The 26,541-nt window shown below is 34.2% G+C and overlaps 1 protein-coding gene across 3 annotated transcripts in view; it reads right to left on the bottom strand.

Annotated features, from left to right (window-relative positions):
* The window catches only part of LOC136036355 (probable nuclear hormone receptor HR3), a 65,182-nt gene that overhangs the window by 14,181 nt on the left and 24,460 nt on the right, over positions 1-26,541 (bottom strand). For all 3 annotated transcript variants that reach the window (XM_065718520.1, XM_065718521.1, XM_065718519.1), the window contains 4 exons: positions 12,506-12,674; positions 10,673-10,851; positions 8,119-8,243; positions 3,065-3,197 (listed from right to left, as the gene is read on the bottom strand). In XM_065718520.1, coding sequence (XP_065574592.1) covers positions 3,065-3,197; positions 8,119-8,243; positions 10,673-10,851; positions 12,506-12,674 — 606 coding nt within the window. The remainder of the gene's footprint in view (positions 1-3,064; positions 3,198-8,118; positions 8,244-10,672; positions 10,852-12,505; positions 12,675-26,541) is intronic.

Here is a 26,541-nt window from a genome sequence, read left to right as displayed (position 1 = left end):
TGAAGACGGAAAGAAATAACTTTCTTTTTGGATTTTCGCGACTTAGAAGCGTTTTCTACTTTTCCGGGAAGTGAATCCAGACAGGCCGTGAATAAAGTGGAGCTGGAAACCACATTTCTGGCTTAGTTTTCAAGAAGGCCAAAAAACATGGCTAAACTTGTGAAAGAAAATTTTTGTGGTAAAATGAAGAGGAACAGTTCCTGTTCCAAAGTGCAGGCAAGCTGGGTAGTGGTCCTGAAACTGATTCCACAAGTTTTCGTGCTCCAAGCGGTGTTTTTGCTTTCTACTTTCCCATTTTCGCTTTCCAGCGATTTCGAAACGTGAATCGAGAAAGTGTTTCCGGAAATCTCGCGAAAACACTCTTAATCGCAATTGGTATCCCCATTAGCCCTCAATTTTTCCTGACTTTAATAAATATCTTCGAAAAAATTGGGTAGTCGGAAATCTACCCAAAAATTAACGTTAACAAACGCTAACAATATTGTTTTTGTGTTAACGTTCGTATGTTTACGAACGTTAATTTTTGACGAGGTTTCAGAAAATCAAATTGTCTTTTAGGCAAGGTCTAGGAAATGCCAAAAATTCGGAGACAGCGGAGGCACTATTGTCAGTGACAATATTAGTTATATTTATTTTAAATTTATATGCTTTATCTTTCTTACTTTTAGTTTACATTAGGATAAAAATGTAAATCAAATGTTTCCCAAAGGGGCACAATAGTTGCAATTAATTGCGTATATTTTTTTTTTTACTTGTCTATATTCTGCGGACCACCTAGACCCTAACTATTGTCTTACCTAAAAGATTTTAGATTATTAAGATAAGATTTAAACTTGTTTGGAATTTTTTTTTAGTTCCGCAGAGTAATGAAGAACTCTAGGTGGCTCGTTGTAAAGATCAGCTGTTACTTAAATTTCCTATTTGTGGTATGGGCTGAGCTTCTTTTTATTCGAAGGCCATATTAAGACAGAGCGTATTAAGTCTTGTTTTTAAACTTGCCTAAGGACAAGCAGCACCTTAAAAATCCTCTCGTGACCTTCAGCGTCAGCTGACCGCCACAAAGACAAAGGGCCAATTAGTGAATTCTCCCAGAGGCTAGTCAATATCTCCCAAGACGGTCAAGCCACTCAAATAATAATTTCTTTGGGCTTATTCTAAGCGTGCTGATAGTCGGTAGGCTAAAGCATTTTTAAGGACTTCTTTCTTGAACTTTGAAAGAAAAATTATACTCAAATTCACCGAAAAAGAAAAATTTATGCTTTCTGGTAATAAAAATTTAGGTAAAACTGACTATCTCTTATCTCCAGCATACAAAGCGAGAAGTTAAAACAGTTTTCTAAGATTCATGGGAAAGTAGGAGTCGGCCTTTAGTTTTCTGTCGTTTATTCAGATCTCTTATTCAAGCTCTATAAGTTCGGGCAAGACCGCCCAATAAATTCTAATCAGTTTGGCCACACAAACTGAAAAACTTTATAACGAGGTAGGGTGATACTTTAAGGTGCTCTTTTTAAGCAATCGCCTAAAAAACCATTAATAAAAGTTAAAAAAACAAAAACAGATTTTACAACTTTTCATTCTTGGGGAAGACATATCAAAATAAAATTTTAGGGGATACCATGCACCATTCAAGGTCACAGAAACTCATTTCAATAATTACACCAGCCTCTATGCAATATCACATTCTGAGTTAAAATGTGTAAACTGATTATATAGCTAAAGTGGTCAACCTTTTACGATGATGGTTGTAGGGTATAGTCTACCAAATGATAAAACTTGAAAAAATAAACTGAAATATTTAGATAACGCAAATTTATAACTGAAATTAAGTAATTTAAGTAACTTGCTTTCTAAGCTTTTCTCCTACTTTGTTCTAACAATTATTAGTTCAAAGTGTTTTAATCAAGAGCATTTGCATAAGTATTTAATCATGGGGAGGGGCGTGTGGATATTTTTTAAGGGGGAGTTGAATCTTACAATTTTAATATATTTTAAAAATCTAAATGACCATATTTGCTTGAAAAAGAATACTAAAATTTCAAGAATCTGATCACGTTCGGTCACTATGTCATTACGAAAAAAAAAATTCAAAAAAATAACGTCACTCCTCATAATCCATGTGCAAAAGGAGGGGTAAAAGCTCAAAAGCACTTTCATCACAAATTGTAATAAATGTGAATGATACCATTCATTTTTTGGGGATAATTTAAATAAACTAACATTTTGCATAAGATCTACTTTGGAAATCCTATTCGATTTAGAAACTAAAATGATCTTTAAATTTAAAATAAACCCTTCACTAGACTAGACTTCACTAGACATAGAAAATGACTAGTCCTTACAAAATAAAAAAAAAATACGTAAGAAACTTATGTTTGATAAATTCAGTTAAGCTCCTCATTAACGAACAGACTAAAGTTCAAAATAGGGATAAGTCCTTTTATCAGACACTAAATAAAGATACAAAAAGCTCCTGATATTTCGATCACACACACCAGTGATCGTCATCAGCAGATAGACTGATCTACTGATAACTATCATTGTTATGTATGATCAAAATATCCAGAGCTTTTTGTATCTGTTTTCACTGGATTTGAAAAGGCTTATCCGTATTTTGAACTTTTATTTGTTCGTCATAGAAAGGCAGTGTGGTCTTCAAAAAAATCCCTTAAGTTCCTCATTGAATGAGCAACAAATATATATAAAGGCAGCAGATACAAATACAAGTGAAAAAGGGACAAAGAAAAAATAGATAGCAAGAGCAGAAAGAATAATGAACCAAGTTACAAGTAAATAAATTTGTATTTGCATAGCAGCAAAAAAAAGATGAAAAGAAATTAAAATAAGAATTAAAATAATTAAAATAAGAATTAAGATGAATTCAAAAAAATCCCCTAAGTTCCTCATTAAATGAGCAACAAATATATATAAAGGCAGCAGATACAAATACAAATGAAAAGGGGACAAAGAAAAAATGGATAGCAAGAGCAGAAAGAATAATAATAAAAAGAATAATAAGAAAGAATAAAATTTGCATAGCAACAAAAAAAAGATGAAAAGAAATTACCTGATTTAAGAAGCACGATTTGATCATCTTGGGAAAGTTTCATAAAACCAGGTACCATTTTAGCGAATTCTATCACTTGTTGAATTGATTTCGTTAGTTGTGTCGCACACTGCATCCACATTTCAATATGAGGCTGAAAAGGTCAAAAAAGGTTTGGGTAATCAAAATAAACATGGGTAGGTGTAATCCTGACTCAAAATTGTTAACTTTGTAGAATCCCTGACCCAACGACCTGTAGCGTCTTTGATGCCCAAGGCCTTGCATTAGTTTCTTTGCTTAATCCTATTTGTAGTTTAAAAATTAAACCGATTAGAAACAAATTAAAAATTAAAGCGTCATATGTCTAAAAGGAGAAGCTCAGGTTGATTGGCTCAAATCATACATAAAGTTAGTGCTTTAAGATCAGGGACTTGCCGTGAGGTAGACTCAATTTTGGTAACGATGAATATCCATTGCTCAGGCGGTAATTTTTAAACGCCATCTAATTTTGCATTTAGATTTTTCATCGATAGAATGCAGAGCGCGGCCATGTATTCTTATACCTGCATTATGTCTCCCGCAATGATAATTCGCAATGTAAAAAAAAATCATATATAACAAAATTAAGCCAATTGCTGCAATATTTTATTGTATGAACGAATTAGATTACGATTCTAGAATGCACAGAAAACCTTTGGCTATGCCGTAAAACGAAGTACTCTGAAAATAACAACGTGAGTCTATGTATTACCTGGTCTATTCATCATGGTACCCCAACTACTTCCAGGAAATTTTAGAAAACGTGTCAAAATGTATCGAAATCTAGAATATCTGATCACAGAACATACTTTTTGGAAGAAAAACCGCGCCTTTCAACACCAGAATATTGGGCTTCAAACTACGCCTTTTCGGTTCACACCTTACCATGAGCAAAAACTGGGGTTGGTTGAAAATAGTTTTAAATTTAAGAAATTTAAGATTAAGTTTTTCTAGCATATGAAAACAGCTAATCCTGGTTGAACTGTGTTCACCTGCCAATAACTTTAGAAATGGGACATAACCATAATTGTCATTTTCGTATATTCTATTTTACATATAAATATTTTTATACCTAAAGCGTGAATACTCTTGACATTCCTTCACATATTGTTTAACCTGATTTTTCTTCTCCAATTCTGCTAGCACTTCCTCGGGTGTTGTAAAACCAAGGTTTTTTTGCATTTCCATAAATATTTCGTAAGAATCTCGAAATATTTTACTTTTACCATCAAAATATGCGGTTTCCTTGGAACGAGTAAAAACAATAGATTCTGCTACTAAATCATGAACAAAAGCATTGATTACCAAATTAATTTAATACAGAGTAAAAATAAAATGTTGCTTAGCTATATTTGCGTTAGAAAATCGAAATTATATGTAATGGTGGACTTTATTATAACAGAAATTAAATAAAAAAAAACAAGTTTTCTAAATGACAGTAAAGAGCGACAATAAAGCTTAAAACGAACAGAAATTACTCCGTATATGAAAGGGGCTTTTCCTCCTCAACGCCTCGCTCTTTACGCTAAAATTTGACTCTTTCTCTTAACTCTACTTCTTAAACAGTAAAAAACTTTAGCGTAAAGAGCTTAACTTTTACTTAAACAGTAAAAAACTTTAACGTAAAGAGCGGGACGTTGAGTAGGAAAATCCCCTTTCATATACGGAGTAATTTCTGTTCGTTTTAAGCTTTAATGCCGCTCCTTACTTTCATTTAAAAAAACTTGTTTTTTTATATTTAATTTCTGGACGTATTTTAAGTAATGCATGTTTTGATCTTGGCTCTCCGCATATAAATAACCAAAACGAAATTTGCATATTAATTTTTTTTTTTGGCTAAATGGCTTTCTCATAGTTTTAATCGGAAGATTTGAGAAAAAAGGAGAGAGGGAGGAAGCCTAGTTGCCCAATTTTTTGATTACTTAAAATGGCAACTAGAACTTTTAATTTGTTTACGAACATTTTAATTAGTAAAAAATATACGTAATTTACGAATTAACTTACGTAACGAACTTCTATATTCGTATGTTTTTATTGCGTATATGAGAGAGTTCATCCCCCGTTGATACCTCGCTCTTTACACTAAAGCTTAAATTCTGTTCCATTTCCTTAAGAATGACCCTTGAATCCACAAAGGCATGTTTTGATCTTGGCTCTCCGCATATAAATAATAAAAACGAAATTTGCATATTATTTTTTTTTTGGCTAAATGGCTTTCTCATAGTTTTAATCGGAAGATTTGAGAAAAAAGGAGAGAGGGAGGAAGCCTAGTTGCCCTCCAATTTTTTGATTACTTAAAATGGTCACTAGAACTTTTAATTTGTTTACGAACATTTTAATTAGTAAAAAATATACGTAATTTACGAATTAACTTACGTAACGAACTTCTATATTCGTATGTTTTTATTGCGTATATGAGGGAGTTCACCCCCCGTTGATACCTCGCTCTTTACACTAAAGCTTAAATTCTGTCCCATTTCCTTAAGAATGACCCTTGAATCCACAAAGTCCGTAGAATAAATAGTTGAAATTACTAAAATACTTTAGCGTAAAGAGCGAGGTATTACGAGGAGGTAAACCCCTCATATGCGCAATAATTTCTGCTCGTTTTAAGTTTTAATGCTGCTCCTCACTTTCAGTAGAAAAAAAACTTTTCATGTTTATTTTTTCATTTTTTTTTTAATAATGCTAAAAAATCTTGCGCCCCCTTCATTGAAAGTCTCTTCCCCCGTGAGAAGTTTTTCCATGGAAAGATCCTCCCACATACCCCCCCCCCACCTCAAGTATCCCTCCCATACCCAAAAAATCCCCCTGAAAACGTCCATACACTTCCCCCTGAAAACGTCCATACCCAAAAAATCCCCCTGAAAACGTCCATACACTTCCCAGTAACCATTACTATATGTAAACACAGGTCACAGTTCGTAACTTGAAACCCCTCCCACGGGGACTGCGGGGGAGTAAGTCGTCCCCAAGGACATAGTTATTAGGTTTTTCGACTATGATGAATAAAATGGCTATCTCAGAATTTTGATCCGGTGACTTTGGGGAAAAATAAGCGTGGGAGGGGGCCTAGGTGCCCTCCAATTTTTTTGGTCACTTAAAAAGGGCTTTTTATTTCTTATACTAGAACTTTTAATTTCCGTTAGAATGAGCCCTCTTGCGACATTCTAGGACCACTCGGTCGATACGATCACCCCTGGGAAAAAAAAACAACAAATAAACACGCATCCGTGATTTGTCTTCTGGCAAAAATTGCGAAATTCCACATTTTTGTAGATAGGAGCTTGAAACTTCTACAATAGGGTTCTCTGATACGATGAATCTGATGGTGTGATTTTCGTTAAGATTGTATGACTTTTAAGGGGTGCTTTCCTAAATAGGGGTGTTATTTTCTAAAATGAGGCAATTTTCTCAGGCTCGTAACTTTTGATAGGTAAGACTAATCTTGATGAAAGTTATATATTTAAAATCAGCATTAAAATGCGATTTTTTTATGTAACTATTGGTATCAAAACTCCATTTTTTTTTAGAGTTTCGGTTATTATTGAGCCGAGTCGCTCCTTACTACAGTTCGTTACCACGAACTGTTTGATTTACCAGCCATCTGAGACGATTGGATGGGGGAGGGTGTTGAGGGGGAAAAGTGCATTTTTGACAACCTGTTTTTTTTTTTAAGGCCAAACTTGCGTTAAGTAGAAAGAATTTACGTTGCATGCTTGACTACAATGTACCTCTCAGCTGGGAATGGGGTGTTTTTCTTGCTACTACTATTACAAAATTTTACTTAGGTGTAGGGCGGCCAAAATTAAAGAAAGTTCATTTTAGGGATTATTTTTCAGCTTTTTCAAATGATGGGTTTTATCCAGGGAGGGAGGCTGCCCCGTTTTAGCCCCCTCCCCCTTAGCCGTAAAAAAAGTAACAAAACCCCCCTCTGTTAGAGGAATGACCTTGGTGCATTAGACATTTTGAGCATATTCTTAGCTTTAGTTCCCGTTAATATATATCCTATCAAAAAACGTAATGTGTATTACAAAACACATATGCCTTTTAATAACTTTATGAAAAGTTTGAAGAAACCATCCATGAGTCTAGCCAAACCTCAGTCTTATCAACTTTTTGATGATATGTTTAAGAGCTATGTAGCTTGTGTATACTGCGTATACACAAGCTTTTCCAAAAATAAGACAGTTTAACCTGATAGTTCTATAGACTCATTTGACGTCTATCTCTCGATCAACACAGTCTGAAATGAAATATGTTAAGAAATTATTAAAATACAAATGTACCAATCAGGCAGTATTTACAAAACTTTAGAACCTCACAATTCTGTGGCGTTTCGCAAAAAAGGGCCCAAGTCCACTTTTTTCGGAAAATGAGTTAAGCATATGGTTAATATCTATCGAAATAGCTCAAAAATATCTATTGAATGGTCTATTCAAATTGGGCTTATCATTAATTCTGACAGAGTTATAAATTGTTCCAAAATGGCGTAAAAGAGAGTGCAAGTCTTTTTTTCTTCTAAGTAATGAACAATTCAGCAATTTAGACATTTCCAGTGAATCTCGATTGAAAACTAGGAGTCAGTCTTTAAAGTTTTCACTGTCGTAGATTTCTGATTTGAGAGAAAAGATTTTTTTTATTGTATGTTTATTTTCATTTTGCTCTCCTGTAAAGCTAGGAAAAGTGGACTTAGGCCCTTTTCGAAAAACGTCACTGAATTAAAGACCTGGATAGGGATAGGCATATTGAAAATATAGATTTCCAAATAAATTTGATTAGAATTAAGGTGCGTTTTTCTTTTTGAATTTATACCGAAGTCAATCACTACATTAACCATGGTCCACAAAGGTTTATTAGTGTTAATGTTAAAATTAGTCGTTTGAAAGTTTGGCTCAAATTAGCTCTAGATAATCACAGTATTAGCAAAATCTCATTTTGGATGAGCCTTAAGGGTACCAATCTAAAATCAACACCAAAGCTACGCTATTTCAGGCACCTTTCTAGTAATTATAAACTGTATATTCTGTACTTACCATATTTCTGTAGTGTAGAATACGAGAGACATCTGGAAGCCTTTTTTCGTCAGGTATCACACAGCAAGTCCGAGCGTGAGCGTCACCAATTGCCTTGGCTAGCAGGTCGGATAAATGGACTGTATCTTAAAAAAAATTAACCACTCATAATTAAAGAAACACTTCTAGAGTAAAAAAAAAGAAAAAAGGTAAAGAGGAAAAAACAAGAGAAAACTCCAAGCTGAAACAACCTAGTAAGGTGGATATACGGAGAAATACGAAAGCAGGAGTGTTTGAGGGCTTTCTGAGCAGTATTATATTTTTACAGTAATATCAGACACTTTGATAAATATTTTGTAATAAAAACCCGTTTCTTGACCAAGGGGAAATAAAAAACAAGAATTACAAAATCTAAAAAGTATTCCAGATTCTTTTTTACATTTTTTCTTATGGAGGAGGAAAATTCCAGAAGCAAAGAGAATAGGATAGTAACAGAAAGTTGAGTAGAGCTAGGGCGCATTTCTGAAACATTTCCATCTCTTAGCAACAATCTTAGCTTACCCTAATTGGATTTACCTAATCAATACACGAAACTGTTAGTAAATATTATATATTGAATATTCTACTATTTTCATATAGTCCTTTCACTAGTCTCCCCTCCCCAGTGAATGGCTACGCATTTACCAGATATACTTCACTCTTTTTTTGTTTCCCTGTAGTTCCTAAATGAAACTGAAACTAATGCAAAACAATTTCTCTTACAGTTATAAGAATCCATATACACGTGATAACCCCAATAGTAACTTGATCAGTGGTACGCACTTCACTCCTTTTATCCTTAATGCATTTATCATAGCTTAATTGAGACTGAGAGGTTAGAACTGTGTTGGACAACATGTTTCCAAAAAGGAAGAAAACAAGTGACTATACTGTCACGTGTTGGTTGAAGCCATCAGAATAGCTAGTAGAAAAACAACAAGGACAGCATGGCTCTGAAGAAAAAAAAACCTCTAATGGCAGTTTGTTCGGCATATCTTAAAGCCACAAGCCTAGAATCTGACTCATTTTAATACAACAGCCGGATTTAAGGTCGGCCCAAAGATTGTGGCTAACTTAAGAGTTAAATCGGTCGCTATTGTTAAAAGAAGAAATCAGCACCATCTATCGTTTGGCATCTCTTGGCATTTTTTTTTAAATACAACAGTGAGATCAAGCCATTTATTACTAAACTAATTTTGCCATTTGCCAATTATATATTTTCACTTTCCTCAAGCTTCTACAAAAGTATCGTGTAGCAAATAATCATTAAAACATTCATGATTAAAATTTAAACGAAATTATAATTTTACAAACAATTTAATTGGAATTTTAAACCAAGCTTTAGCATTTGATGAAAATTCAATTCTTGTGAAATCATAAAATATAATTAAAACTAAATTATTCATTAAAAAGATAGTCACAATCCCATTTCTTCAAGCTTCAACAAAAATATTACGTAGTAACTTGAGCCCTTTTTATTTGATATAGCCAAATGACCATCCCATGTTACATAGATCTATTTGATTGAAAAACAACAAATAATTACGTGTGATAAACAAAAAAAGAATAAAATAACTGAGAAAACGGGGGTAATATCAGAAAGTGGACGGAAAAAAGCAAATAAGACAAAGCAAATATTTTGGCAAGGACTTCTGCCAAGCGGTCTTTAGTACAAAACAAGAAAAACTAACCATTTGCTTGATTGACTTTGACTGACTGACTTAGCTTGCCTACAGGCACGTACGCAGGAATTTTTTCAGGGGGGGGGGGGCAAAACCTTCAAAACAGCAGATATAAAGTAGCACTTTTTTTTATTTAGTAATACAAAAAGTACGTATATCGGAAAATACAGATTAACTTTAATCTGTAGTATTGTAGCGGATGGGGGGGGGGAGACTGAAGCCTCAAAAGTACGTTTTAGGCTCAGGTTATGTTCATAGCGATTTAGAACCAGTGATTAATCTATTATATCCCACTGAAAGGAAAGTTTTAGGGTTAACAGTGCAATATGGGTGGTGTGAGGGGTAGTTGCACAAACGTAGATTTTAATGAAGAATGATAGTTTCCAAAATTGATCCATTAAAAGCTGTACTTTATCTTGAAGAGGGGGGATAAACGCCCTAATACCAAGGATAATGCTATTTTGCTGTGGAAAGCAAACTCTTTTTACAAAAAAATAACAATACAATTGGTAATTACTTCAAAGAGAGTAAAAAGTTAGACAGAAAATGGGTTAATAATTGGGCCATGCTGTAAAATCCCCCAAAAAAGGCTTCACATATGTATCTAGATTCTTAATAAATATCCTACTTTTGCCAGAAATCCCAAGAAACCACGGGGAAATTAAACATTTCACAAAATTTGGGGGGGGGCCGAAGCCCCCCCCCTGCGTACGTGCCAGCTTGCCTACTTACCCGATTTTCATTAAAAGTGCAGTCAGATTATCTCAGTTTAAGCTTAGGAAAATGTACATACAAGAATGTATTTAGAACAGATTACCAGGATGTATTTACAGTAGCTTATTACAAGGACTTACCAGGGGATATAGAAGGCGTCACTGGGCTATCAGGCACCAGCGTATCTGAAGTCATCACTTTATTTTCAAAGGGAGAAGTTGTACTGTCCACAAAATTGGTGCTTCCAACTTCATAATTCCCATAAGTGTTGTAAGAGTGGGTTGGATAGGGACTGATACTCCCGCCGCTATAGCTGAAACTAAATAAGACATTATTTTAATACCAAATAATAAATTTGAAGATAGTTGCTGTGACATGACAGTGAGGCTCCAATTCATGAAAACGTGGGGAAGAGGAGGGGGCTCGGGCTTTTCAAATTTTTATAATTAAGATGAGCTTTTCTAAATCTAGGGGGGGATTGATTTTAATTCAAATACCAGGCTACATCTCAAAATATAGAAAAAAGTCTCCCCCTCACAACAATTGGTACCTCTACTGGCCATAGATTAGACAGTGTTATGTCCATAGAGACAAAAAAAATGGCACCAGATTCTGAAAATTTTCAGGTCGTATGTCGCAGTTAACCCAGAGTAACATAAAACATTATATTGGAATTTTTGTTTCGGAAGAATGGAATGAATGATCTGTATAGACAAAAATTTGGTCTACATTACTTACCCTACCCCAATGGGTATACCAGGCAGTAATTAATAAGTGCCAAGTCGAAAAGATTAAAAAATAATATAGCATTCATACAAGAGGTTTTCCCTTTTAAAAAAAATATAAAAAAATTAATTGGTCTATATTTAGACAATTAGTCCTAACTTATAGTTATTACCAGTGGCGTAATTTTGTTAAAATCTTGAGAGGGAGGGGAGAAGTTAGGGCCAATTTTCCCAAATCAAGTAAAACTGAAAAATTAGCTATACAGTACCACAAAGACAAAAATATACTGAAGAAAACTGACCAGTTTACGTGTATGTTTGAATTATGCCGGCTTATCTTAGCTTTGACAAGATTTTGAAGAAACAAAATTCCAGCTGGGGGTGAGGGGCAAACTTAGGTCTAGGAGGGGCAGTTGCACTCCCCTCCCCTTGCCCCATAGAAAATTAAGCCCCGGTTGTTACGTAGATTAATTTAGCATTATTTGTTCCATCAGCCAAAGAGAAACAAACGAATAACGTTCTACTTTCAAATTCCGATCTGGAATTACAAATGCATTTTTCCTTCCGGTACGTGTTTCATTTGCTGACTTGAAAAAAAATAAATGGATTTTTAGACTTCAACCAATTGGTAGGAAATCCTAAATTTTTCTGGGGTATTTTTCGGGGGGAGAGGGTAAACACCTAGAACATTCTGATATATTAGGTCATTTCCTTTTTCCTCTTTTCTTTTATTCACATTACACTCGGTTTTTAATGTGTATTATAACGGGTTATAAATTATTCAATTCAATTCAATTCAATAGCTAACGGACCGCAAGAGGCTGTGATGCTCCTGATCGGGCTAGGGTGAGGTCTAAAAGAATATTTCAACCGAAACTTTTCCTGAAGTCCATAAGGAGGCACTTGGACACAGATTATACAACGTAAGCTTATTTCTAGGATAAATTATTGCAGTTTGGAAGGCTTAAGCTTTCACAAAAAAAAGAAGAAAGAAGTACTGAAAAACATACAACCTCCATTGTTGACATTTTACCACAATCCACCTTCCTCGAAACTAAGTCAAGGAATCTTCTATGGCAGAAGTCAACCCTAAAAGTGTATCATTTCGTGTTTTTAACTCTATTTCCCGTAAAAGCGTTGAACGGCCCATGATTGGGTGGAGATTTAAGCGTAAGATGGAGAAAGGGTTGGCAGTATCTCGCCCTTGACAAAATCAAATGCTACGCAAAAAACAACAGAAACACTTACGTTCCGGTATAATGCTGATCGGATGAAGATGGCTGTTGATGATCATACACAGAGCTGTCTGGTGAACTGTCTGATGGCTGCTGGTTCCCTCTCATTTGGGCCTTGTGGAATCTCACTTCATCTTCAACCTTTTCTCGTTGCTTTTTTGACATTCGCCCGAATTTCACAGCTAATAGAGAATATAATATTTCAGTTCTTCAAGATCTCAAAAATTTCGGGGTATAGGTCTTCTGACCTTTTTGTAGTTTATAACTGTAATTTTATTTAGAAATAATGAAACATGAAGATGTCTAAAATAAGTTATCGTATCCAGTTCAAAAATTATACTTAATGTACTTAAATACTTAAATGTACGGCAAATAAAAATATTTCAGAACACCTCAACAGATAGTCAATAGTCGTCAGCGATATTTTTCTGCTTCTCAGAAAATTAAAGACATGTGGGTCTATTTTGAAAAATATTTAGCGACATCTAGTAAATACTTATTGAGTTAAATATAGGCAAATCGTTTCAGACAAAACTGTAAAATTAGTCTTTGTTAAGGACAAATGCGATAAAAATAAATAAGTAGCCTACTATAATGATAATAAAAATAAAAGAATTTACAACCATGTTTAGTTTTCTGTTTCAACATTTTGTTTCTATATATACATGTACCGTGTTTTAGAAAAACCTAAAACATGAAATTCAAACATCTAATAAGGAAATGGACGGGGAATGAGGCGCTGTGATTTGGCTATTTCATAGAGCTGAAATTTGATAGAAAGAAGGACTATAATATCTCACAGCTTTGACCTTGTTTAACAACTGGAAAGAAGGGTTGACGAAAGCTGCCGAAACTTATAACCGAAAGGATTCAATTCAGTTTATCTTTATTATTTTGATCAATTAGTTTAGGTGTTAAGAGATAAGGAGCCCTTGACATATATAGTTTCTCCAAAAATAGGTTATTTTTTCTAGAACAGGAAATCCTTTCGATTTCTACAGTCAAGATAAAACTTTCCCAGCCTATTTTTACAAAACATTTGTACAAATACAATATTTCTTATCAAAAATACATATATCCCTCCACAAAAAAAATAACATTTCCGTTAACTTCATTCAGTGAAAAAAATTTCTTACAAGCCAATAAAAGGTTCCATCTTTACAAATACATGGTTTGAAGTTTGATACAACGTCAAAAATATAAATCGTAACCAAAGAACAGCCTAAAAAACTGTTCAACACGATTATTACACTAGAGGCAAAAAAAAAAAAAAAAAAAACACTTATTTATTAGCTAGGTTATATTAGTGGACAAGATACATAGGATCTAAGTGCAGCAAAGAATTGACAATCCAGAAGACAATCAGTTGACAGTCAGAAGACAATGACAGTTGATTGACAATCCAGATTATTGCATTGGATTGTGAAAAGAAAGGCAAGTTTTACAAGCCAAATAAAAAAAAAATCTCGTAATTGTTTATTGTAAAAAAGTCGAATTTTGGCGCAAGAATTGAATAAATGGTAAATTCATTACCATTTTTAGTTGGAAGTTCAGGAATTGAAATTTATTGGAACTCCCTGTAGTGGATCAGTTGTTGGATCTTGATCAACAGCCTCTTGACATTATTCTTGAAATTATTTCATCGTTCTATCACAATTCGCACAATACTTATTCTATATGAAAAGCTAGTCTTAAAAATTTTTAGTTTTCGTACAGCCCCTACCTCCAAGCAATTTCAGAGAGTGGTTTGTACATCATAGAGGAAATACAGTAATTGTCCATTATTCAGAAAACACCTAAATTGATTCAATTTACAGGTACACGGGATGAAATAACTTAGACGCTTGGAAGGGAGATAGGATATATACACATAAATATATAATTTATACTGTATATTTGCACATTAGGGGGGGGGGCTGTTAATTATAGTGGTTCTGCATGCAAAATGTAACCTAACCTTACCTAACCTTACCTAACCTAACCAAAATACCAACTAAATATTTAATTAAAATATAGCTACAATGTAGTTTTTCATTGAGCTGACACTAATTCTCTCCGAGTACAGACAGCAATAAATCGGTTATTTTCTGATATTGCGGATTCGAATTCTTTGTGTTTTCTGTTATGTACAAGTACAGAAAAAAATCTAAAGCCTCTATTAAAGAGAAAACTGAATGTTTTGACAACAGTTGCAATTTAAACTCTCATGGCAATCAATTATTATTCTTTTGGACAGGACACAAAACGATTTGCTGTCTGAGATTCAACTATAATTTTGGTTCAGATCCAAATGGGACCAAAAGAGGAAACATGTTTAAAGCTTTTTTCTTTTGTCATCATTTCCGAATTATCAGTGTTCAACTATATTTCAAGCTTCCACACATTTTTATTAACAATAGAGATTTAATAAAAACAAGCTTCCCAACACATACATGTTATTGAATGATACCTTGAACCAGCCCCCTCCAGAAATTAAAAAAAAATCCATTTTTACCTATATTTCCCATGTCATTCTCCGGTTTTAACCCTTTTTTTGGCCTCACAAATTTATATTTAGCCTTAATGTTTGCTTACTAACTTTATTTAAAGTGGTAACAAATCATTTAAGACCTTTTGTCAGAGCTATATAGTGCCCTCCTGTATGTGATCGAAAGAATTTTCAGGGAGGAGGTATAATTCTCAAAAAAATGTGTCATTATCCTCATAATTTAAGATTCTCACACAGTTCGACAGAACTTTCAACTAACCATCAACCATCAGGGTGGCGCATCATCACTTTTTCAGAGCCCACAAGATATTCGCCGATTAAGAGGGAGTTTACATTGGCAACGACAGTGGTTTACTTAAGGTGCTTAAGAATGTAAATTTATTTCGGATTGGTGGATTATCTTTAGCTATCCAATCAAAGACCATTTAGATTCTTACAGTGATAAGCTTAATTTAGGAAAGGAAACATGAAACAACTATAAACTTGCCAAATTGGTTTCTGCTGTTTTTCTCAAAAGTTACAAATTCTCCAAGAAACGCAAATTAACGGATACGCAGCGGTTCCAAGGCGTATTCTATTAACAGAAATCAGGCTCGTAAAAAGGAGGGTGTAATCTCACGGTAGTTAAGGTTTCCCACATCTTTCAAACAGCCTACCTAGTTTTTAAGAAGCTTTTTCAATTTTTCTTGAAAAAACAACCGTAAAGTTAGTAAGAAGAAACAACCCTTATGGTAAAATATACTTTTTTTTGCTATTTTTGGAAACCAAGAGAAAGTGTTTGTTTTTCTAGTCTCCCAATTTTTGTAACATGAAAGAAACAGATAAATTATTTGATGTAGCAGCATTTTCAGACATACAAAATGTCACCAACCATATGCGTCGACTGTTTCTTAACTGCGCAATATAGTAAGAATCAGTTAACTTTAGACATAGGGAAACAACTCGAAACTTGAAAAGCTTGAAAAAAGTAGAATTTTATTTGAATATGGGGTGGACAACCTTCAGCTGCGAATTCAAGGTGTTAAATTTACAGATGTCCTGTACAATGCAAAGGTTGAAATGGTAAAATATAAATTATATTGAAATCACTAAAAATTACATTCAGGATGGGTTTAGACCTTCGAGACACTGAAAAATTATTGTTAATAATCTCCGACAAAAAATGTAACAAAATATGAAATTGAAAAATAAAATCTAAAAAAAAATTAGTTTCAATAGTAGAAAAATAAGTATGTTTGCAGCGATGGGCGTATCCAGGATTTCTGTTCGGGAGAGGGGTATTTTTTAAGAAGGAGGATACAACAAAAATTTTTAAACGCATCAAAATTTGTTCGTGTACAATATTGTTACTTAATACAAGTCGGAATTATTTTTTGGGGGGCGGGGGTCAAACTCAATAGCCCCCCCCCTGGATACGGCCTCGGTTGAAGTGGAAGCTGTAATATAGTAAAAAGCGAACTATAGGACATAGCTCCTGAAGATCAAAGAATAATTTGAAAGAATTTACCAAATGAAAACTAAATGACACTTAAGCTCCTGAAGACATAGCTCCTGAAGATTAAAGAATAATTTGAAAGAAATTTACCAAATGAAAATTAAATGACCTTTTGAATTTGGTTACACTTAACTGGAAAAAGTAATTAACGAAAGGAAATTCTTGAAAATTACAGAAAAGAGCCTGAAACCAGTAGAAAAATAGCGGCGATCGAAATAAACAGTACATGGTTAGATTTGACATGGTCAAAAACCCTCAACCGGAAGTTTTTACCTCTTCATACCAAAAAACATAGGTGCTAATTATATTAGCGCCTCTTAAATTGACGCTACCATCCATTAGCGTCAATTCACGAGAATTTGTAGGGGGAGGGATATATAAGGATATATATATATATTTTTAAATATCTAACAGCGGGCAAATGTGCCATTTTTCATTAAAAAATGCCAGATTTTTTTATTCAAAATCAAGGGGGGAGGAGGCAAAAATCAAGGGACATGGATCCCCCTGTCCGCCCCCATTGACTCCATCTTGTAGTGAGGGTTAAAGACTGGCGGATTGCACATATTTTGTAAAGTAAACAAAATACACGATCTTAGGTGTGTGTGCACAATCAAAACCTAGTCAAAACCTCAGACAGAAACAGCAGATTTTTCCTAAAAAGAGGTCTGTAGATAGTTTTCTTGTTTTTAACAGCCTCCATGAATATCCATATTTGGGGTAGTTTGAAATGGCCTTTTCATTAGTGAGACACCCCAATCACTTCCAACCGCCTGATTGATCAAAGATAGGTTTTGATAAAATTAGGATACAAATTGCATTTCCTTCAGGGGATTTTTGCCTCGTCGTAAAGTTTTGTAAATTTGATAATCTTGCTCATTTTTTCCGCTTACATGACCTCAGAAATACAGGATCTGAGAAAAGATTCTCAGATTTCAGAAAAAAAAAATCAAAATTGCTGACCATTAAATAATCGGGATTTTAAAAGCTGCATATTTTAAGAATTTTCTCCTTTAGATATAACAAAACCAATAGCTAGCATATTATGAATTATAATTAAATTTAAAGCTGTTATCCCAAACACACCAAAGCAGTGAAGTTAGGTTAATTATAATAAAATATACCAAAATTTGATAACACTATAATACTTTAGTAACAAATTATGAAAACTATAACAGAGAATTATAGAAAGCATGCCGCCCAGAACAAATCATATTAAATACCTAACTAAATACTAAATAACAAATACTAAATATTTAATTAAATATACCTGCATGGTAGTTTATTTCACTAAGATTAAGCTAATTATTTCAGAATAAGACAGAGAAACCGGTTTTAATCAGATCAAGAACTGAGTATGGTCAGGATAACACGTAACTAGCTGTTCCGCAACAGCTACGCATACAAATTTTTTTCGGATTGGGGCTAATAATAAACAGCAGATTTTAATTGATGATTTGAACAAAAAGGGCCCAGAAATTTGACTAAATTAGGAAATAGTCTTTATTTCACAACGTGTGCGCTTTTAAAACGCTGGAAGAGGACACTACCGTCTATCGAGTCCTTGAAATCCCATTCAGGGTTTTCCTGATCTTAAAGCTCATAAGACAAAACAAAACGAAATCGGTGTGTTCAAGTCAACTCTGGTAATGAATCTTCTTCTTCCATTGCTTGTTGCTAAAATAACTAGGACTTGTTGCTGGCCATCTATATGAGACCATTTCGAAATTTTAATGGGTTTCAAATCATCATTTTATATTATTATAAGGGTAAAAATATTCTAAACAACGTCATCTTTTTGTACCGTTTTGAGGACTATTGAATACCATCTAGGACCATAGATACTTTTCGAGCCTATTGCGGTTAAAAGACTACAGATTGTGGTTTACTATAATTGTCAAAACCTCATAAAAAAGTTAAATAAGATACGAGTTTTACATTCATAATCCTTCAGGGATTTTATTCAAACGATGTGATATACCTATTACTTAACCACATGAATCAAATTACCGGTTTTTAACTGCCTTGAGTCATAGCACATCCTACGTCATGAAGCTACCCGTTTGCCGAGCACCGTTAACTTTTTTGTGACGGTAACCTTTGCACAAGTAACCCATACCCTAAAGGCTATGGTTAAATTCAAACAGCAATACCAAGACAATAGGTTACCGCAAAGTTGTATCTGCCAACTTCGATATTCCATAGGACTTTTTTTTTGCGAAATAACTTTTTCTTGCATGATAATAACTTTAGGATTACTGGAATAAGCAAGTCATACAAACGGCAAAACTAGAAGCTTGATTCATGAAAACGAAAATATTCAACGAAAAATTAGTTTTCATTTGTGATAAAATTTTTCTCTAAAGGAGATGGAGGAATCAAGGAATAAAAGAGGAATTATTATCCTACACTCACATCAGGGGCGGTTTTAGGAGAACATGCCCCCCCAGAAGTTAGAAAACCACACTAGTTAAAGGGTCAGAGGAGTGATAAATACCAACGGGGGAGCCAATTTCTTCACAAAAGAATAGAAAAACATTAATTCTGTTTATGCCCCTGCCCATTTTTGCATTTACCTGTTGCTGCTGTCTTAAACCTCGAGTTCGTAAAAAAAATACCTGATTGGTACTCCTGTATGAAATTTTAAGCCAATAAAAAACTTTTGAACCAAAATATTGTTTACAATTAAAATATTTCTCTGTAAAGCTATCCACAGCTCTACGGTCTGAAAAAAAAGCATTTCGAATCTTCTTTTATGTTATTAACCATCATTTATTCATATAAAAACAAGTTACAGGCGGTAAAAATACCAAAGAATAATTTTGACATCAAAAGCCCTAATTTTACAGATGAGAAAGGGGTAGAAAAACAGAAAGTTTAATATAGCTCGAGAAGTAGCCTATATAAAATATGATAAAGTTACTGATTAACAAACATTTTGCATAGTGCCCTTTGTATTGCTGCAACCAAAATCCTGCATTTCTGCATCGTTTAAACTAAGTCATAGGTCTTGAACATTACCGAAATTTTTAAATTGAGAATGCCAATTTTTTTATGGTGCCGAATGAGTAGAAGAGTTAGTTTAAAAAAAAACAGGGGAGGACTCACGCTCATTTGATTTTGCCAGGTTTAACGAGCTGACATGGTTTTTATTTCAATTCCAGATTGCATCATTATTTCTTGGCTTAGACCAAGTTTGATTTCACCATTTGAATCGTCATAAAAGTTGCGTATTACATTGGCAATCAATAAGAAAGATAAAATTTTCAGAAACCAAAAAAAGTGAAAAATAATAAAAGATTAAATGAACTAAGGCACGCGTACAGGAATTTATCTCGAGATGGTGGGCACAAGCTCGAGAATATACTCCTAACAACGGAATGGTAGGAAAAACGAGCAATCTAGGAAGACACAACCTGAAGCACTTATTCCCTCAACTGAGTGTGTGCCAAGACGAAAAAGTTTTACAGAAAGGTGGAAGGAGAAAAAACGCTCACTTCATCAAGATTGGATTAGAAATCGTAGAGGACAACCTGGCAAACATTTTTCGAAGTATTGTAAATAGCTATATGTTTTATGAATTGAGAGTCTAACGTTCAATTTTATATTGCATTTTAAATCATAGATGGTATTTTTTTTTCTTTTCCTTATTCATTTTGTTTTTCTTAGTACAGTGTCCGTAAAGTCCTGACACAATTCCTTTCTCTGATCCGCCAAAATGCTTTGTACTTTCCAAATACCTCAGTTGCAATATTTCAGGACCGGCTCAGGTGATAGAGTTGGAAATTGTTGGTAGTATACGACTAAGATTGTGAAAAGTGGGTAATAGTATAGGTGAAGGAGGAACAGAGGTGTCGTTTGGAGAGGGAAGCTACCTCCATAATTTGGAGGGAAAAAATTATATATCCCATGCCCCTTGACTATCCGAATATGAACCCCCTCTTGCCTCCTCCATCATCCAATAAAAATACTGGAGCTACTGGGGAGGGGTACTCAACTCAAGTGGGCTCTATCGGAATCACAGATTCAATTCACTCGAACCAACGAGTGAATTCATTCCATGAGTGAATTTATTCCATCGAGTTTACGCAAATTTTTTGAAACACGTCAAAAACGCATTTCAAATGCCAGATTAAATTGAAGATGTTACCTGAACAAAAAAAATTGTTATTTCATTGATTATGTAATTCTAATTGTAATTTAATTGATAATGTTGCTTTAAAAACATGTAATTTCAAAAAACAAACTTATTTGAAAAATAAATAGTTAAAATAAAATTTATTTTAATTAAGCACCACCGCTGTCGTATCCAGGGGGACGGGAACACATCTTTGATGCGTTTTTTGTAACAACGCCCCCTCCCCTCGAACAAGACTTGGATACAGCCTTGTATACCATATTTTCTCCCCAATCCATCCTTAAATTTAGAAGCTTATTACACCTAAAAAGAGAATATCCGAGTCCATCTCTCAAAATGTCGTAGTGGACAAAAGTCGAAGTTTAGTCAAAAAATTTAAATTCTTAGAAATTGGGACGCACCTAAATCCGAAATTCTAGCATAGGTACTTGTCTATTATCCCGACCACAGTCAAGTTCTTGATCTGAGTAAAACCGGCTTCTCTGTCTGCATTCGGTTATAATTAGCTAAGCCTGAGTGAGATAAACTACTATGTAGGTATATTTTAATTAAGTACTTAGTATATGGAGTTGGTTAGGGTAGGTATTTAATATAATGCGTTCTGGGCGGCCTGCTTTCCATAATTCTCTGTTGTAGTTACCATAATTTTGTTATTAAAGTATTATTTTTTCATCGGATTTTGGTATTTTCATTACGATTAACCTAACTTCACTTCTTGAGTGTGGTCGGCATAATAGACAAGCACCCTAGGATAATGCAGACAGTTGCTAGTACAAGGAAAATTTGTAGGTTGCCACGAGTTGACGGACGCGATTTTTATTTTAAAAGCTAAAAATTCCATATATTTCTGCATTTTAGAAAAATACACGTAACGCGTCTCGAAAATATAGAGCGTTTTAATGGGGTATTTCGTTTAATAGGGTGAATTATAAATAACCCACTTATAAGAAGCGTCATACAACTTCTGAATTACAGCAGTCGTAATCATTAGGGGAATTTGGTAAGATGTTTTCATCAGTTGAGTTCTTCTTGAAAACTGTCCCTTTTTCACTTTCCAAACTGTTACTTTTACAACATAAATTTTGAACGCTGTACACTACTGGGATGATTGCCCAATGTGCCAAAATTTTGGTCGACTCTATCACAAACGGTCGTTGAACCAAAGTACTGTTATTCAGCTGTCTGGTTCGATAACGGAGGCGATTGTTTTCCCATCAGGAAAGTGACTAAACGAAAATTTGAAGAGGAAACCTTATTCAACAGTTCTCAACATTTTAGAAAATTGGAAATAACGTAGTTGTAGAATTTGCTGTATCTACGGGGGATTCACTAGGGATATAGATGCGGGGGGCAGTTGACCATGGAAATTTTGGGGAGCGATTGCCATTAATAATATTATGAAGTATAGGGGGTGATCTGTGTGTGATAACAGGTAAATTCAGGAGCTAATAGGTAAATTCACATTTATTGTATCAAAGTGTATTTCCTTGCATTTTCATTTATATTTACTACGATCATTTTTGCATTTATTTTTTGTTTAAAGATTTTGTTAAGTCTGGAGTCTGTACGTGCCCCTGTTAATACTTATGCCATATTTTATAAATTGTGGTCCGTGTGGCTTTTGTGATTTGACAAGCCAACAGGTGGAGGGGGGATATTTTAGAAAACTTGCACCCTTTGGCTGACTATACTTTAGAGCCTTAATTTTGAAAAAAAAAAACATTTTTCGCGTGAATAACGTCCCATTCGTATGCATTTAAAGAGCAAAAAAGATGCATTATAGCATTGCAATAGCGTAATTGGCAACATTGTACAAAAGGTGTTGCATAAAGACAAAATTTTTCATTAAAATAAAATATGCCTAGAGGACGACTTGAGAAAAATACCACACTAATGGCCTTTCAAGTTTCCTTCAGGTGAAAACACACAAAAATTTTGAATAACAGAATTTAAATATCACAGGGGGGGGGGCATCAGGACTTTAGAAATGCTTAGGTGCAGCATGGCCCCAAATCGGTGGGGAGCCAGGTATAATACGGCAATACACCCAAGGTTTTTACGGAGGGGACAAGAATTGATGACTTTTTGCCCATACAATTTCATATAGTAACTTTAAAACTCATATTTTTATCAAGGTTGCAAGGTTTCTTCCCTTTCGCTTGACTAGTTCGTACAAGCGTATAAGCTGCACACACGCCAATGAAGTTGCCCCCCTCCCCGCTGGAACCACAATGGATCCTAGTTAGTGTAGGGAATTTTAGTATCTAGAGGGAACTATATCATGCATTATCTTTCATTACTTTTGTTAAATCTTTCTGGAAATAATGCGATCGAAAATTACGCAATTTTTAAGATTACTTTCTCGGTGGTATAAATGTCCAAACAGGGTGTAGTTCTTATCAGTCTCTCAGATAAGCTTAGTAATAAAATATTTCTTATTGGAATTATTTTTTAATAAAAATTGTCGGGCGAACTTACAAATTGAAAAAGAATGAGTTTTTAACCTACAACAACTACTAGTCTATAAAATTAATTATTAAACCCGCTTCAGCTGTAAATTGGAAAGCTTCCTTTTCCACAAACATCAGATTTTTTTTTTTACTTTTTGTTGCTGACTTCCGTCTTATTTTAGATGTTGTCATTCCCAAATAAATCAATACTTTCTTACATCTACAATGCTGTCCCTCTCACTTAGAAAATATGACGGCCTTGTAAGGTCGTGTAAATACAAAGGCAGTTTCCGAAATCGTGTTGACAGCTTTGAACGGAACATCAACCAATTGCTAGCGGCATGAGTTGTGCTTATAGAAATGCCCATATAAGGCATCACTTTTTTTATGTACAACTTTACCTTAGAACAATTCTCTAAGAATAAAATCATCTGTGAAAAACATGACTACCCCCCCTCCTTAATATTTTTTTGAATGGGGCCAAAAATGCCAAAAAAAAATAATATCCATGAATAAGACATTGCGACAAACCAATTAACAAATGAACAAATTCTGAAATTTTATAAGCGAAAATTCTAGAAAAAGTTTCCGAGCAATCAGCGGCCCTATCGAATTCAATTTTGTTTTAAGTTGGAAAATAATGGAACATTCCCAACCAAAAGTTACATTTTTAAACCGTTCGACCTACACACAGCATAAAAATTAGGGTCGACAAAAAAAAACCAACGTCATCTGGCGTTTGGCGACACTTAGCATTTTTCAAGCCCTGTATTAATTTTTCTATCAGGAACTGGTATGAAACAATTACTACTATCCTAATTTTTGTCAATTGCACTAGCTAAATTAAAAATTCTTATTAATACACTGAAAAAAAACTAAGTGTCTTCAGATGCTAGATGGCACTGATATTTTTTTGTCGACAGTAGCCTAGTGCCAATTTCCACTATTGTAAGTTACACATACTTTTTGGGCTATTCTTTAGCCCTCCTAACCATCCGCAAAAAGAAGTAGAATTTCTTTTTTAGCCCTTTTATGTTTAAAATATTTAATCATAATTGCCCAAATCTATTAGAAAGGTTTACACTCTCCCCCAAACTATCCCTGACTGCGTCATACCCAAGACGTAACAAGCACGTTGTGGATGATAGCTCGTTTCCTTAGAGTTGAAGATTCTTATAGGAAGTTAAAGCCTTAAACCGTTCGGATTAATGACACTTGTTATTGCCTATAACTAGAAGGATGTCAGACTTTTCTTCCATAAAATATTCAAATTCAAATGGCAAGAATTTTGAAAAAAAAATTGCCAATCAAAACCAGAAAAGAAACATCTGGCACTGGTGATATTTAAGTGTTTTCTACAAACATGCATTATTTCTCGAAAGCTCGTAAAATAAAGACTAAGGAAAAATACAGCAGAGCTTTGAAGAAAAGTTTGCAGCAACAAAGGTGACCCACCATCTAAATTTTTCCGGGGGCAACACAACAAAAATTCCTAAACGGGGGGAGGGGGAGGGCAAAGGTTTAAAAAGGTATTTTTGCCAGAAAAATTACGTATTTTTCCGGAATATCGTAACATGTTACATTTTTTTGCAAATTTGGTCTTTCAGCTGACGGAGGTCAAATAACCCTTCAAACTTCACCAATGTGGGTATCCTTTGTCACGCACTGGGTTATATTGCGCATCCCAGGATACGGGGTTTTACAGTGGGCTTCGTAAACTTTTCCAAAAACTTCTAATTGTTCAAAAGAATTATAAATAAAATAGTAATAGACAACTATGTATAAAACATGTCCTATAGAGCATCTTTATGCTGGGACGAGTTTTTAGCTGTAGAATAACCCAGAGCGCCCATATAAATAGTCCCTTCCCCCAAAATATTATTACGAATACTTTTATCTGGGTTTTGTGTCCATTAAAAATTGTCTTTCCGTCTTATTTGGCAGCAACGTAACTGTGTAAGAATTACTCGTACTGTTCAGTGTATTTATATAATATAAAAATAGCTATACTGAGAAAACGCGTCTTAGTACTCAAGTCTGAAAAAGTCGATTTTCTGGAAATAAATCTATACAAATCGTTTTTCGAATTTTTCTATTTCATACAAAGGGGTATGTGATGGGAAAAATAATCATTTATGCATAAAAAAGTGAAAAAAAAACGTTATACAAGGAACCGTTCGTCAATAAAAATTGAAAACTATTTTCAGTTTTATTTTTTCTTACTGTTCTTCAAAATTTAGAATTTGTAACATATATCCTTTTGAAAAACCTGAGTCGGTGTATTTAGGATGTACCAAAGCTAAATCCCCTATAATCTTGACTGCACACACGGTGTGGGAGATTATTTACTGAAGGTTGATCCACAAGACCCTCATCAAAACTGTTCCCATCCCACCCTGGAAAAAAATCCCTGTGGGGTCGAGGGTACACCGTCTCTTCTAATTCTGAAGTTGTTGATTGATCTGTACACTGAATGAACAACAAAACCGACTCTGGAACATACTTAAACTAAGAGTGGAGATGGAAATCGGGATTTTCAACTTTGACATGTGAACTAGAACAATAAAGTCACGTTACTAAGATTTGAGAGTTGTCGCAGAAATACAAACATGGTTCCCAACGTGATAGAATAAATCAATAGGGAATCACATGGGATAGCAACAAAACCCCCCTCAATACATAACGGAAACGCGAATGACCTGACAGGGGGGATGTTCGTTCTCAAGAAGCTATAAATAACTTGGGGACTATAAGCACAATGACACCTACTAATCTAGCACACAAAACCATGGCACACGCAGCAATTGAGACATTCAGAGGGAAAATCGAGTAACTTTAAAACAAATAAAGGAGAAATTTGATTTTTTTTTTTTCTCTCGTTTGCGCGAGATCATAGAAAACTTGATTAAGTAGACTATATAGTATTTCAAACCAAATCAAAGCGATTTTTAAGGAAACTGTCTGAAAATAAAAAGCTAATAATTTAATTAATTGTGCATAACAAATACTCATTTTCAACATTTTAATTTTTACAGATAAAGTAATAATGAAAAGTCAATCCTTTTCTTTCACCAAAATCAAATAAACCAAAATGTGTCAAAACGAGACAGCTAAATCTTCACTAAATGCAGAAGAGAAAAAATATTTATAAATTATAATTTCACAAGTGGGATAAAAGCAAAATACGTTCTATTGATCGTTTAAATCCGAAAGCAAATAAAATATAAACGATTTTATTTATTTTCGAGTTTGTATTAGCAATGAAAGTTGTTTTATTCCCCAAGAATGAATAAATCAATATGCAGAAATAGGTTGCGGCCAATCAAAAGGCGGTATGTTGCTCAAGAGGTATCTTAGCGGTGAAAGAACGTCTGGATAATGTGCTTTGGGTTTTTCAACTTTTATTCACTATTATTAGTCTCCAAAAGAAACAGAAAAAATGTGGATCTCAAACACTCTAGGTTCCGTTAGTTCTGTA

Source organism: Artemia franciscana, chromosome 15, assembly GCF_032884065.1.
Source record: "Artemia franciscana chromosome 15, ASM3288406v1, whole genome shotgun sequence".
In the NCBI taxonomy this organism is placed as follows: domain Eukaryota; kingdom Metazoa; phylum Arthropoda; class Branchiopoda; order Anostraca; family Artemiidae; genus Artemia; species Artemia franciscana.
This window is presented reverse-complemented; position numbering and strand designations above follow the sequence as displayed.